Source organism: Dryobates pubescens, chromosome 37 (genome assembly GCF_014839835.1).
Source record: "Dryobates pubescens isolate bDryPub1 chromosome 37, bDryPub1.pri, whole genome shotgun sequence".
Classification (NCBI taxonomy): Eukaryota; Metazoa; Chordata; class Aves; order Piciformes; family Picidae; genus Dryobates; species Dryobates pubescens.
In genome coordinates this window covers 30828-46039 of record NC_071648.1, presented here as the reverse complement: position 1 = coordinate 46039, position 15212 = coordinate 30828, and the positions used below count along the sequence as shown (strand labels likewise).

At 45.5% G+C, this 15212-nt stretch overlaps 1 protein-coding gene across 1 annotated transcript in view; it reads right to left on the bottom strand.

Annotated features, from left to right (window-relative positions):
- The window catches only part of STAT4 (signal transducer and activator of transcription 4), a 41433-nt gene extending 26800 nt beyond the window's left edge, over positions 1 to 14633 (bottom strand). The window contains exons 1-2 of the mRNA XM_009911216.2: positions 14506 to 14633; positions 12352 to 12496 (exon numbers count right to left, since the gene is read on the bottom strand). Of these exons, the coding sequence (XP_009909518.2) occupies positions 12352 to 12496; positions 14506 to 14633 (273 nt within the window). The remainder of the gene's footprint in view (positions 1 to 12351; positions 12497 to 14505) is intronic.
- Between the last annotated feature and the right edge of the window lie 579 nt (positions 14634 to 15212).

The following is a 15212-nucleotide window of genomic DNA, read 5'->3' as shown; positions in this document are numbered from 1 at the left end:
ATGTTTCTAGGGTTTCTGAAGTCCTTTCAAGATAAATAAAGTACCTGCTCCACAGTGCAGCCAATGCACACCCAAAGTGCCTCCTTTGATCTCTTCAAAAGCAATGTGTGATTGGTGTTAAATCCACTGGTGTGCATATTCATTCCTCAGTTAATGACTACTGATTTCTGTTCGTGGCTGTTATTCTTTCGCTGGTAAAACAGGGTCCCACCTTCCATATAGATGGCTGGACCACACCACGTGTTGGTATCTGCAGGCATCTGAAGCTACGAAGCTTGAGGAGCGTATAGCAGTGGCATACCACTATCCAGCAGTATGTTAGCACTCTAAAATTAAATATCCACTTTAGTGGATCTTTGCATTTTGTCTTTGCCCTGTAATAAAAAGGAGTAAAACAAAAAGTATCTAACAAATGAAAGGAGAAATAAAACTCCTCTCTTGGAGCTGACAAATGCATTTATGTAGAGGAGGCATTTGGAAAAAAACAACCTTCTGACAGCAGGATGTTTTAAAATACCCCACAAAAAAAGCCAGGTAGCAGGGACTTTCCCAGCATTTCCAGATACTCTTCACATGCAAAACTTTTCAAAACTCTTTCTCTTTGGTTTCATTAAAAGAAAACCATCTGAATCAAGAAGTGGAAATTACTCTTTTTTTCTTTCTTCAGCTCTTAAAGTAATAAGTAAGCTGCCCCCATTTTGATTCCTGTACTTGGGCCTGTTCCACTCAATTCTGTTTGAGCAGACACCAAGCAGATCAACGGAGAAGTGCCACCTGAGCTCCTGGAACAGCAGCTCTGCAGTCAAAAAAGTGGAACCCCTTCAGCTGACCTTGAACTCTCTCCTTCAGCTTTCGAATTCTGAAAAAAACACTTCAAAGTTTTTTCTTGTTTCTGCTAGAAAAAACCTGCTTGAGCCTTTTAACTGTATACTTAGAGGCATGGAACCCTTAACTAGTATCACTGCTGATGTATTTGTTGGAGTCTAGCAAGTATTTAAAGCAGCTGATAGAAGGGAGGCGAGATACCAAGAGATAAAAAACAGGATTACAAAGGCAAGCAAAAAACCCAACCATTTCCTTCTCTGTCGCTCATTTGTGATACACTTAGTAAAATAAGTGTGATATTCAGCATCTCCTTGAAGACACAGATATCTCATCTTTCATCTAATTAAAAATCTGGGAGAAAAAAACCAAAGCAAAGCAAACCAAAACCCCCACCTTTTGTCTAGCATTTTATTTTTGAAAGAAAGAACCAAAATCCTTTGCTATAGTTGCGTACCTCAAAAGATGTGTGGGTGAGAAGGCAGAACCGTGCACACTTACTGCCCATTTTTACCTTCAAATATGACAAAACATTTTGCCTTGATTGGTTTTCTGGCTTCGCTGATGCACCCAGCTGGAAAGTCTAATGAAGACAGTGCCAGAACATGAAGAAAGAGTAACAGAATCACTTGGGTTGGAAGGGACCCTGCAGTAGCAGGGACATCCTCAACTAGATCAGGTCACCCAGAGCCCCATCGAGCCTCACCTTGTTGTTAGATCTCCAAGGATGTGGCCTCAACCACCTCCCTGGGCAACCTGTTCCAGTGCTCAGCCACCCTTATTTTAAAGAACTTTTTCTTAACATCCCGTCTAAATCTGCTCTTCTCCAATCATCAGACTATTGGCCCTGAGATAGGCGAAGGGCTTGGGAGGCTTTTTGGAAGCTGTGCTTAACGAGGTGATACTTTCATTAAAAACCCTTTTTTCTACTAGAAAGATGTCTTTGTTGTATCTAGGTCTTCAAGAGGAAGTACCTGTGACACTATTTAGACTGCTCTTGTTAAGATTGTTATTTTTAGATTTCCCTTTCCCCCCCCCCCCCCCCAAAACATGTGAGAGAACTTAAAGGTAACCCCATTGTTTTAGACAACTCCTGTGAGTGTGGGAAGTCCTCCTCCCAGACTGTTGTGTCTTGCTTCTCTCCTAGCTTATAATGCATGACTTCCACAAGACTGGACACTTTTTAGGCCACGTGCAACCAAACTGCAATAGGCAAAGCTCTAAAAGCACAATGAGTGGGCTGTGAAGGCAGACTTTTCTTCTGTCCCTCAGTTTGTCCCCAGGCTCCACTGCCGAGTGTCTTCCCACAGACTGTAAAACCAGTCAAGGAACAGTCTGTAGGGAAAGCAGATTTCTAAGCAGGTAGAGTGAGATACAGTTACAAAATGCTTATATGTTTGTAGATCTCATCCTAGAATCACAAAATGCTTTGGGATAGAAGGGATCTCGGAGATCACCTCCTCCAACCCCACTGCCACGGGCAAGGACAGCTTCCACTAGATCAGGTTGCTTACGGCCTCATCCAGCCTGGCCTTGAACACCTCCACAGAGGGGGCGTCCACGAATTCCCTGAGCAACCTGTTCCAGTGTCTCACCACCCTCACTGGAAAGAATTTCTTTCCAATCTCCACTCTAAATCTGCCCTCCGGAAAAGTCCCTTCCCAGCTTTCTTCTAGGCCCTGTTCTGGTGCTGGAAGGACACTCTAAGGTCTCCCCAGTGCCTTCTTTTCTCCAGGCTGAGAAAAAAACCTGTTAGAGTTGTATTATTTAGACAATAACTAGGAAATAAAAACATTTCACTTGTAATAAATAGCCTTTGATCAGCCTTGTAATGATCATTTTATTAGCAGTCACCAGCCTGCAATCACTCACAGCAGCTGCTTTAGCATACAGACTTCTGCGTGGGGTTGTCCATTTGTACGCTAACATTCTTTGAAAGCAGCTTTAATGGTTGAGCTGGAGAACTCGGTGGGGACAAGATGCTCAAGAAAAACCATTCTGAATTGATTGACGTAGGACACGCTGGTTCCAAACCTATCTCCTACTGTTATTTGCTGCTCTGTTGAAGTGGTGGGTTGCAAAAGCTCTAAAGGCACGTCAACAACACATTGAAATGGATCTTCTGTGGTGGACTAGAAACTTTCTTTTGTTCCATTCTCGCCCCGTTGTAAGCTTAACAGGAAACAGCAACTCAAACATCAATGGCTCGGTTTCCATTCTTTGCAACTGTTTCTCAGCGCAGTGCTTGTTAGGAGTTGTCTGTTAAGTACCAACTGGAATGTCCTATTTCAGATCTAATGCTATTAGGACCTTTTCCCTTGGTGTCCTGAAATAAATAACCATGGGGTCCCTCGCGGAGGTACCTTTCTGGCACTTACATGAGGTGCAAGTGACTTGTGTGCACAGTCACCTGAAATAAAAAAACTTTGTAGCGTGGAATCACAGAATCATTAAGGTTGGAAAAGACCTCCCAGATTACTGAGCCCAGCCGTTAGCCCAACACCACCAAACTCTGTCCCTGAGTGCTACATCTACACATTTCTTCAGTACTTCTAGGGATGGTGACTCCAGCCTGTTCCGATGCTTGACCACTCTTGCAGTGAAGAAGTTTGTTCTGTTGTCCAACCTAAACCTCCCCTGGCATAACTTGAGGCAGTTTCTTCTCATTCCGCTTGTTATCTGAGAGAAGAAACTGGGCCCCCACCTTGATACAACCCCCTGTCAGGTAGCTGGAGAGAGTGAGGTCTCCCCATAGCCTTGTTTTCTCCAGGCTGAACAACCCCAGTTCCCTCAGCCACTCCTCCCCAGCCCTGTTCTCCAGACCCTTCACCAGCTTTGTTGCCCTTCTCTGGACCTGCTCCAGCACCTCGGCATCAGTCGTGCAGTGAAGGCTGAAACTGAATCCAGTACTCAAAGTGCAGTCTCAGCAGTGCCCGCTACAAGGGCACGGATGATCCCTGCCTAGTCTTGATGGTAACACTATTGCTGATCCTGGCCAGGAGGCTGGTGGCCTTCTTGGCCACCTGAGCACGCACTGTCTTATGTTCAGCCAGCTGTCAGTTGGCACCCCCAGGTCCTTTTCCACCTTTTCCGGCCTCCACTCCCCCGTGCGTGTAGCCTTCATGGGGTTGTCGTGACCCAAGTGTGATCCAGCACTTGGCCTTGTTGAACCTCATACAATTGACCTTGGCTCATCGGTGCAACCTGTCTTAGATCCTTCTGTATGTCCATTTTAGTCCTATCTGCAGAAGAACAAAAATGTTTTGGTTCTCATTACAGAGTGAAACACACTGGCCAGTAAAACCAAGAACCTTGCTGAGAACCTGAAGCACAATCAGGAAGGCGCCACTCTGTGACTCTTTAAAGGAGCATGGTGTGAAGTAAGATGCTATTTGTTTTTACTGCTTAGGAAGAGGGTGACGCTTATATGAAAAGAAAAGAAATGTCATTATGTTAATATATGTCGATTACAATGCCAGAAGATATTTTCAGATGCTACTCCAGATCTTCCAGAGAAGTTACATTTCAGTATCTGAAGGGGACCCACAGAGAGGCTGGGCTGGAGAGGGACTGTGTAGAAGGGCTTGTAGCGATGGGCAATGGTCTGAAACTGCAACAAGGCGGATTTAGGTTGGAGGAAGTTCTTTACAATGAGAGCGGTGAAATACTGGAACAGGTTGCCCAGGGATATGGTTAAGGCCCCATCCCTGGAGACATTCAAAATCAGCCTCGATGTGGCCCTGGGTAGCCTGATGTAGTTGGAGGTGTCCCTGCTGACTGCAGGGAGGTTGGACAAGATGGCCCTTGAGGGTCCTTCCAACCCAATGCAATCTGTGAACCCTCCCATAAAAATGTAGGGCTGTGTAGGAGAAAGAAACAGAACTAAATTATTACTTCCCAACTCCACAGCGTGACTACACTGCTTCTAAAATCTTGTTTTGGTGTGACTGGTTGGTGGGAATTGGCAAATCAGGTGATTCTGCCTGACCTCTCCCTTTGTAAGCACACCCCAAGGTGTTAACACACAGAATGCCCATCGCCCTCTCTTCCCTCATCTGGATCTGTAGCAAGGCTGGTGAATGGGTAAAGTTCATCTGCTGTGAGTATCAAATGAGTGTCATAAAGACACATCATTTACAGCAAATTGTTCCCCAGAACACACACTATGCTCATTCACTCGGGCTTCGGTGGTTAATTCATTTTTATAAAGGAAGATTGATGTAACCAGATTTTCCTCTGAATCCAGTAAACATTGATGTGACACAGATGCATGCGGCCACTAATCACAAGGGATTGCTTTCAGAAGACATCTTGAAACTAGAGCAGAAGTTAGAGCTTCAGAGATCTGAGAGTAGGATGATTCTGAGAACAACTGCATTTTCACATTTGTAGTTGTCCTGCATCCATCACGGTGCAGCCAGTGGCTCCCCAATTCCTGGGAACTCAGCTGAACCCAGGCTGTAATCCCACAGAACTACGTCCCATCTAGAAGGTAACTACTGAGTGCTCCAAATTTTCAGCTTGGAGTATTTGGGGAAGAACATCCCTGGGATGAACACCGCTGGATTGCTCAGAGACCCACAAGCAATTGCCTGCCAGCACCATTCCTAACTGGAGCAGTGGGACACTGGGGTGTGAGGCTGCTCTAGGCCTCCTCTGCCCCGACTCCTCTGGTTCACTGCCCCTAACCGACGACTTTGGCACACGAGTCAGAAGTAGGGACGATGCCTCTGTCTACATGTCATCAACTGTCGTGCATTACATCTATTGATGTACTGCAGAGGAGCGTCCATCCGGGCCAGTCACGACATCACTTCCAACCATTCCTTCTGAAAACCAAGATGTAATTAATTGTTCATGGGCTAAGGTCATGCAGACTGTAGTATCTGCACTCTGGTTCCTAAAAGTGCCAGGCAGCTCTTCTGAGCCCTTTCTGTTTTGTTGTCATGGCAACAGCACACACCATCTCCTTGTGACTAATCTCCTCTGCTTTTCTTCATCTAGGTTTTAAGCAGGAGAAAGAACCACAGGCATAGTTCCCCTCTCCCTTTTCCCCCCATTGCCTCCAAATATTTTCTCTCCTCCTTCCTTTCCAGAACTGCTGCTGAAGGAAGCAGCGAGTTTTGTAAGAAGATGGACAGAAAATGTAACCTTAGCAAAGGACTGGGCTGTACTGTCTCCCATCAGAGAGCACAGCAATAAAACGCTGCTTTGCTGTAAAAAAAGAATCAAATTTCCTGACTAGAGAAGTAGTAGTAGTAATGTAAGAGGTGAATATGAAGGATTTTATCCTAAGCCACTGATTTGAACATAACCTGTACATTTATATCAGATTCATGTTGAGAAGCAATGTTTCAATGACAACAAGAAATAGAGAAGCAAATTACTGAGAGCTAGCAGGAACCTCAGCTGCTTTACTAAGTTTTTCAGCAGTACTTTCAAGAGCTTGTAACTTTCTCAAACTGCCCACTTGCCGCTTAGTGTTTCTTTTTCCCTCAAGATGGTTTTGGACTGTCAGCAGCGTGAGCAGAAATGCCACATGCCGTAGTCGCTTCTCTAACGGCGATCCCTGCGGCCTAAAGGCAGACCCGTCTTTCTGCTAGGATTTCAACTCTTTGCCCCTCGCAACACTTAAGATGATCCAAAGCCTCATATTGCAAGCCTGAGGCAGGCAATTTCTCATTTCTTTCGCTACTTCCATCATTCTTCTCATGCAGCCACTAGGATGTTTAAGTAAAGACATTTCAGGTCAATCGCAGACTCATCATAGAATGGTTTAGGTTGGAAGAGACCTTAAAGATTGCCTAGTTCTGACTCCTCTGCCATGGGCAGATGCCTTCCACTAGGCCAGGGTGCTCGAGGCCTCATCCTACCTCGCTTTGAACATTTTCTCCATTTGATAACAAAAATGAATCCCAAAAGATCTTTCAAGGTGGGGTATGCTCAGCATAATTCTCTCCAGATTCAGTAAAAGCACCAGGAATCTGGATCCTGGTGAGCCACTTGCTGTCTAGTAAACAGCAGCAGAATCCATTCGTAAAGCGTCCATGGCTTCCTCTTCTAAGGCTGCTCTTCATTGACCATCTAGTGGCATTTCTAGCTAAACATTAGTCACTCAATTTTGCCTTTTGTTAAGAACTCCAGAATGCTTTTTAATGCGTTTTGTGTGTTCTCTAGTTGTATTAGGGGCCCGGAGCATCTCTTTGGGGAGGAGAGGCTGAGAGACCTGGGGCTGTTTAGCCTGGAGAAGAGCAGACTTGGAGGGGATCTGTTCAATGCTGAGCAACAGCTAAAGGGCAAGGGGGCAAGAGGATGGGGCTGGGCTTTTTTCAGCGGTGCTCGGCAACAGGACAAGGGGCAATGGGCATAAACTAGAACACAGGAAGTTCCACCTAAGCACGAGGGGAAAAAAGTGTTTGCTGTGAGGGTGCTGGAGCCCTGGAGCAGGCTGCCCAGAGAGGTTGTGGAGTCTGCTTCTCTGGAGAGATTCCAAACCCACCTGGACACGGTGATCATCCCAGACAACCCACTGTGGGTGACCCTGCTTTTAGCATGGAGGTTGGACTAGATGATCTCCAGAGGTCCCTTCCAACCCCTACCAGGCTGAGATTGAGTGTGATTTTATTATTACTGTTGTCACAGTATTAAGGAACCTATCCCACAGATCAAGGTACTGCTCTGCATACTTAGCAAGAAAGGCTGGTTTCCAGCACCACCTACTCCTCTGATAACACAATTTGCCTCCAAAGAACAAACAAACATTGCTCCAAGATCGTGTGCTGAAGTTGAACAGCTTTCTGTTGTGCCTGTGTGCACGTTGTAGATGTGTCTGCAGGTCTGTGTGGTATAGAGGGGAAGGAAGAGGAGTGAACTGTGACATTTCCAAGAATTGCTTCTTCAAAGAGCAAAGCGGAGATAAAAGGTGGGCTCATAGTAACCAACTATGGTAACTTAATCAAACCAACACTGTTCACAGAGCCACCAGAAAAGATGTTGACAAATGTAGCTTACTCCCCTACTCATAAACCCAGCCCTCCATTAGTCAGTGAAAAAGCCTGCTAGTTTTATGGTGTAGCCTTCCGGTCTCCCTTTCTCTAGGCGGTATGTTGGGACAGAAGGGCCCCTGGTATTGTCCTGTGTATATCAGTCCTCTTCTGCTGTTCTATTATGAAACCGCCACAAATTAGCTCAAATGGAAAGAGTACATCTAACATCTAAGAGTACATCTGCAAGTACATCTAACTGTGGGTGGGGAGCCAAATGCCCAGTTACAGGCTTCTCACATATTCAGCAAAATACACTCAGTGATGCATATAGTCACAGGATTTGCATACTCAAATTTAACAGCATAACAGCAGATACCATCCACAAAGAGTCATAGAAAGGTTTGGGTTGGAAGGGACCTTAAAGAATATCTAGTTCCGGTGCCCCTGCCATGGGCAAGGACACTTCCTCCTAGACCAAGTTGCTCAAGGCCCTATCCAACCTGGCTTTCAACACTTCCAGGCTTGGAGTCCTCACAACTTCTCTGGGCCAACCTGTTCCAGTGCCTCACCACTGTCATGGGAAGAATTTCTTTCTAAATCAAGCTTCTTCCAGTTTGAAGCCATTCCCTCTCGTCCTGTCACTGCAAGCCTTCGTTAGAAGTCTCTCACCTGCTCTCCTGTAGCCCGCTTCAGGTACTGAAAGGTTGCTCTAAGGTCTCCCTGCAGCCTTTTCCTCTCCAGGCAGAACAAACTCTCTCAGTTTGTCTTCATAAGCAGAGGTGCTTCAGTCCTCTAATTATCTTCATCTCCACCTCTGGATCTCCTTTAACAGTTAATAATTTTAAAAACCTCAACACAGCAGGAGTCCAGTGCTACTCCAGCCTACAGAAATTCTTTGGGAAATCAAAATAGATGGTGGGTGATACTGCTGAAGGTCACAAGAAATCAGGGAAAGCTCTAACAGTGCAAGTGCTGCTCAGTGGTGACCACGTGTTTTGAAACTAAACAAGCAGGTTCTTATCTAAATACAGGTTATTGATGTCTTTTTATCATGGAGAGAGGCTAATGTGGTCAGTGAAGGGGACAGATGTTGTACTTTGTTTTTAGCTCAGCTGGAAACATTTTACAGCACAAACTTTTGAATCGGCAGTCTAATTCCAGCATCACACACATTAAGAAGTTGTTAATGCTTCAGACCGCAAACCTGCAGAGCTTTGCCACCCAAGGGAGCGGAGGGAGCTTGCTACTCCAGACAGCTTACTAAGTCGGGGCCTTCCAGCACTCAACAGGGTGCCAGAGAAAGCAGGCTGGTGTACGCTACAACTTGGGCAGCGTTTCTTTTCAGAGCTAGCAGTCAAGGGAAGGGATGTCTTGGGCTACTCCACGTGGACTTCACTGTTGCTTTATCAAGAGTTAAAAAAGAGCAGTTCTTGTGCCAGCTCTGTATATGGTGACCAGAAGCTAGCTGTACACTTATAATGGGGACACCTGAGCTTGTTGGCTTGTTCTGGAACCACGGCTCAGATCCTTGCCACCTGAGAACCCACCACTTAATCAGAAACCAATTAAAAGGCCCCTTCTGTTTTTCTGGAACAAGCCTCTTTTGCTTTGCGCTGCTCAGGAAGCAAACTATAATATATTTTCCAAACGCATCCAGACTTAAAGAAAATGGTTTTCATTATGGCCATTTCCACACCCCTAAAGGCCTGTTTACTTGTTTCTGTGTGCCAAATCTCACAGAGCATCCAGACCTGCCATTTCAAGTTTTGGTTAAAGAAAAAAAAAAAACAAAACAAAAAACCAGGAATAAAATATATGGTCTGAAGAGAAGGAACAGTGAGAAACTTGAGGTTTGTAGAGCCCACATGTAAATCTGACCCAGTCCTTCTGCACATTGTGATGATATTAGCATAAATGCTCTGGTGAGGCTACATCTGCAACGTTGTGCCCAGTTCTGGGCCCCTCAGTTCAAGAAGGGCCTCAGGGAACTGCTTGGAAGAGTCCAGTGCAGAACCATAAAGATGCTGAAGGCCGTGGAACATCTCCATTGTGAGGAAAGGCTGAGAGAGCTGAGGCTCTTTGGATTGGAGAAGAGGGGACTGAGAAGTGACCTCACTCATGTTTATAAAGACGTGAAGGGTGAGTGTCAGGAGGGTGGAGCCAGGCTCTGCTCAGTGATGTCCAATGATAGGACAAGGAGCAAAGGGTGCAAGGTGGAGCAGAGGAGGTTCCAGGTGAACACAAGGAAAAACTTTTTCACTGTGAGGGCAACAGGGCCCTGGAGGAGGCTGCCCAGAGAGGTTGTGGAGTCTCCTTCTCTTGAGAGTTTCAAAACCCACCTGGATGCATTCCTGTGTGACCTACTCTAGGTGATCCTGGTCTGGCAGAAGGGTTGGACTAGATGAGACTTCCAGCTCCCTTCCAACCTCTGTAAAAACACCATGTGCTACGTCAGGAACACACCGGTGCACTGCTCGTTTCAGTGCCCCGAGTAAAGAGTGTCAAGACCCTGAAAGAAATAACAGGCTGAACCTTTCTGCTCTTCAGTCCCAAAGCAATTGAGTAAATTTGCTGTTGAAGCAGTGCTGAACAGCGGATAGTTTCTGGCTGCAGAACTTTTTCTGCAGAAAAGGCAATTTTAGTTTTAAGTCATGTGCCTAACAGCAGGAGAAGAAGTGGAAATGGAAACGTTGGTGCATTTTTTAAGAGGCCACCAGCAGGACCAAAGAATAGACAGACACAAAGCCATAGAGAAAACAAAGTATTTGGCAAAGTAATGCTAAGATTTTCCTGGACTTCTGTCTGTGTGTATGTGCATTTATACCTCAAATGACAAAAATATTTTGCAAGGAGTGTAACTGTCACTTAAGTACTTCTGGAAAACACCACCAAAGAGGAGGAAAACCCACAAACTTTCATTTGACTCGGATGCCTATCTGTTTTGCGCCGAAGACAGATAGATGTCAGGAAGTAGGTGACTAATGAAGTGGAACTATGAGAATCCTTGCCTTAGATAAATACATTTTTGGAGAAACATTCAGCCACTCAAAATAAATATCATTTTGCAGAAGCCCAATGGCAAATCCTTTAAGCCATTCAGAACAAATAATCCCAGCTAAGCATAAACCAGCAGAACATGCTGGTGATTTACAGGGCTTCCTTTTTTTTTCAGGTTGCTGCTTTAAAGCCCCAAATATGTTTGATGGGGTATTTTTTTAACTCCATAATTAAATATCCGTATGTGTCTGCAAGGTGGTAATTACAGTGGTAATAAACATGAACATCTATCGGCACAGAGCTAAAAAACTAACAGAGCTTGTATCTGAGCAGGGCGCATTAAAATGTCAATTATTGCTCCACAGAGTAATAAGAGTGGAATTGTTATTTTGAATTATCTTGTGGAAGGCTTGGTCTTTTGAGTCTAGAGCAATCAGCACAGCTCTGAGCTGTGTGCAGGAACAAGGCTGCCTCAGGCTGAAACGGCCTCAAGCTGCACCAGTTGGGATTGAGGTTGGATATTAGAAGAAACTTCTTCACTAAAGGGTTCTCAACCACTGGAACAAGTTCCCCAGGGAAGTGGTTGTATCCCCATCCTTGGAGGTGTTTAAAAGAGGCAGAGATGTGGTGGTGAGGAATGTGAGGCTGATTAAGGGACTTGAATATCTCTCCTATAAAGAAAAAATGAGAGACTTGAGGCTGGTGGGACCCGAATCTGCTTCCCAGTACCTGAAGGGATCCTACAGGAAGGCTGGAGAGGGACTTTTCATAAGGGTGTCTAGAGGCAGGACAAGGGGAGATGGTTTAGGGGGAGGTTTAGACTGGATCTTAGGCAGAAGTTCTTCAGTATGAGAGTGGTGAGACTCTGGAGAAGGCTGACCAGAGTGGTTGTGGATGCCTCCTCCCTGGGGGTGTTTTAAGGCCAAATTGCATGAGGCCTTGGGCCATGGTGGGGAGGTGGGAATAGATGATCTCTGAGATTCCTTCCAACCTGAGCCATTCTACAATTCTATGTCTAGCCTTGAGACGGCTAAGAGAGGACCTTATCAATGTCTATAAATATCTGAGAGGTGGTTGTCAAGATGCAGGTGCCAGGCTCTTTTTTGGTGGTGCCCAGTGACAGGCCAAGGAACGACAGGTACAAGCTGGAACACAGGAGGTTCCACCTCAACGTGAGGAGAAACTTCTTTACTGTGAGGGTGACAGAGCCCTGGAGCAGGCTGCCCAGAGAGATTGTGAAGTCTCCTTCTCTGGAGTCTCTCAAAACCCATCTGGATGCATTCCCGTGCAGCCTGTCCTAGGTGATCCTGCTTTGGCAGGGGGGCTGGGCTGGACTGATCTCTGGAGGTCCCTTCCAATCTCTAGCACTCTATGATTCTATGGCTTAGCACCAGACTTGGCAGAGTTAGAGCATGGTTGGACTCAGTCATCTGAAAGGGCTTTTGCAGAAGAAATGATTCTATAAAACTGTGTTCAGCAAAGGCTGGGCACCACCTTTAGAAACCAGTCAAGAGTATGCAATTTGTCACCTGAAGTAACAACTCACCTGCAGCAGCTTCCTGATTCTTTTCAGGTTGTGTATCAAGAGGAGATTCTTCTCCTGTGAAACTCGGTCCAGCTGTTCGTCCACTTGTATGAGCAGATTCTGTAAAAGGATCATTGCCATTGCTTCGTTGTTGGACGCAGCCTCCCTAAAGAGTCAATGAGCAAGAACCACACCTGTTTAAGATTTCATAAAGTGTCAATCTGTCTGTGCAGAAAATTCTGTTTCCATTCAGAAATCTAAGGAGCAAACACCAGGCTTTAAATGTGTAAGGAAACACTTCTTTCCTGTGAGAGAGCAGAGGAGCAGGCTGCCCAGACAGGCTGCAGGGTGTCCTTCTCTGGAGAGATTCCAAACCCACCTGGACATTGCAATCCTGGGCAACCTGCTGTGGGTGACCCTGCTTCAGCAGGGTGTTTGGACTAGATGGTCCTTTCCAACCCACATCAGTCTAAGATGCAAGGATACGGTGATGCACGTAGTTAGGTGTTCGTGAATAATCAATTCTAGGATACTTTTATTCCTGTTCATGGAACGGTTTGGCTTGGAAGGGACCTTCAAGATTATCTAGTTCCAACCCCCCTGACGCGGGCAAAGACGCGTCCTACTAGACCAGGCTGCTCGAGGCCCCATCCAACCTGGCTTTCAACACTTCCAGGTTTGGAGGATCCGCAGCTTCTCTGGGCAACCCGTTCCAACGTCTCACCACCTCACAGAGAAGAATTGCTTCCCAATATCTAATATAAATCGAGGTTTGAAGGCAGTACCCCTTGTCCTGTCACTAGAAGCGCTTGTAGTAAGTCCCTCTCTACCTCTCCTGCAGGCCCTCTTCAAATACTGGAAGGCTACTGTGCAGTCTCCCTGGAGCTTTCTCTTCTCCAGGCTGATCTCATCTATAAAGATAGCGTGAGGATGTTCTTTGGCTGGCTCTATAGCCTGTGCTGAGAGGAGGCAACCAGGGCTTTCTAGCCAGTGAAAACTTAAATATAGCTAACTTCTCAAAGAAAATGGGACCTGTGCAGACTGTCCCTCTTGCTCTGTTAGTCACAGATGCAATTTCTGAATTTGCTGCCCAGTTTCAGAGTTGTCACTGGGCTCCATTTCCACAAGAGACTATGTCCTTCCACACTGCATAAAAATGGCAGGTTAGCAGAGAAGAGAAATTCAAATTAGTGCCTCCACTGAGGAAAACAGTAGTAATAACTTGCTCCAGGAGGCAACAGCCAGATGGCCGGTCGGCAGATGGATATCCTCACCAGGTAAGGTGTGAGGATAAGCCTTGCCTGGCCAAAGTACAGGAAGACTGAAGTTGATGGCGAAGGGTACGTAGGGGACAAAAAGACACGGTAGCATGCAAAACCGGGCTTTACCGGTTCCGCTGTTTGTGGAAAAACTTGGTAGACCCTGAGCAAAACAGAGGAAGATAAAGACTTTGGACTGCATCGTACCCGCGGCCTTGGGATATTCTCTTTCCTTGCTCCTCAAATGGCAGATGCCTGTTTGAGATATTCCTGCTAAAGCTGGCAAAAAAAGGCTCTTGTGCTCCTACAGCCCCATAAACACTGAGCGAGGAAACGTACCAGAAGATTATATTCTTTAGCAGATGTAGGTTTTGTCCTCCAGTAGTCTTGGGGATTTAGCTTGAAAAACTGAGCCGTCTCTTCTTGGTATGACTAACTCCAACTCTTTTTGGCATTTAGCTCTGAACTTTATGAAGATAACTCTCCAGTGAATTTGTGCGTAAATTCACCTTCTAGAGAACAGTTCCTGCAAACTGGCTGGCTTGTTCCCCCAAATTTATATCTCCAGCTTTAAGTGCACTTTCAGACAAGTGAATAATTTGATGCTGCCGTAAGTCAGCGTGTAAAACTTCCAGCGAAAACTAACTTGCCGTTTTTTTCCCCCCCTACGAAAAACTTGTAATACCACCACTTCACCCAGCCATTACTATTGGATTTTGTTTAAAAGCAAGTTCAAATGAAGCTTTACCTGCGGGCATTCCTTAAATTTTAACTCAGTTCAGTGGGCTAAATCCACGAGTGGAATAAAGTGCAGGTGCCTGCAAAGCTGACAAACGAGCACCCTAAAATCTGCCAGATAATGATAGAATTGTTCATGAGAGAAATCAAATGAGAGGGAAGAAAAGGTTTTTCCTACCAATCTTGGCTTTCTATCCATTGTGCTAGCAGATGGCGGATTTCCATGGGGAAGTTGTCATCGTAGAACTGGTCTACCTGCTCCAGAAACTTTATTTCCAGTTGCTGAACTTGACTCCATTGGGACATAACTGCAAAAGGAAAGATTCAAGGTGTTTGCCATTAAAAGGGGGATGTTAATTACGAACCCAAAGTGTATAAGCCATTTATTTTCACTGTAGTTCTTATTAGAGACTTTAATATTCCTGTTTATCGTCTTGGCTAAAGTCAAGTCCTTGGCTAAAGGAGAAAAGCGAGCAAGATCATTATAAGAAGTCCTAGCTCTTATACTTGAATGAGCAGCTCTGCCAACGTCCGTCTTTAATGCAAATGTTTTGGGGTACTGTATCAGAGGGTGATCTACACAGACCTTTCTTCAAGAGAAGTAGCTTAGGATTGCACTCTTCAAATCCAGGTAAAACTGCTCTTAGGGAGGAGTAGTAGATTGCTGCGCTCGGTGAATTCATACCATTCCTGTCTTCACCTTAAGGTACTGATCATTGGTTGTTATCGTGCTTTTCCCGGAGTCCCACACCTTCTGTTTGAAGAGTGCTGTTTTGCAACCTGAATTATGCATCTAGTACATGCTTTCTGTTTTCAATTGCCGTGCGATTCCGAGGTTTGACGTTACAAAAACAAAATGAGATGCATAAAGTCATACGAAAACTA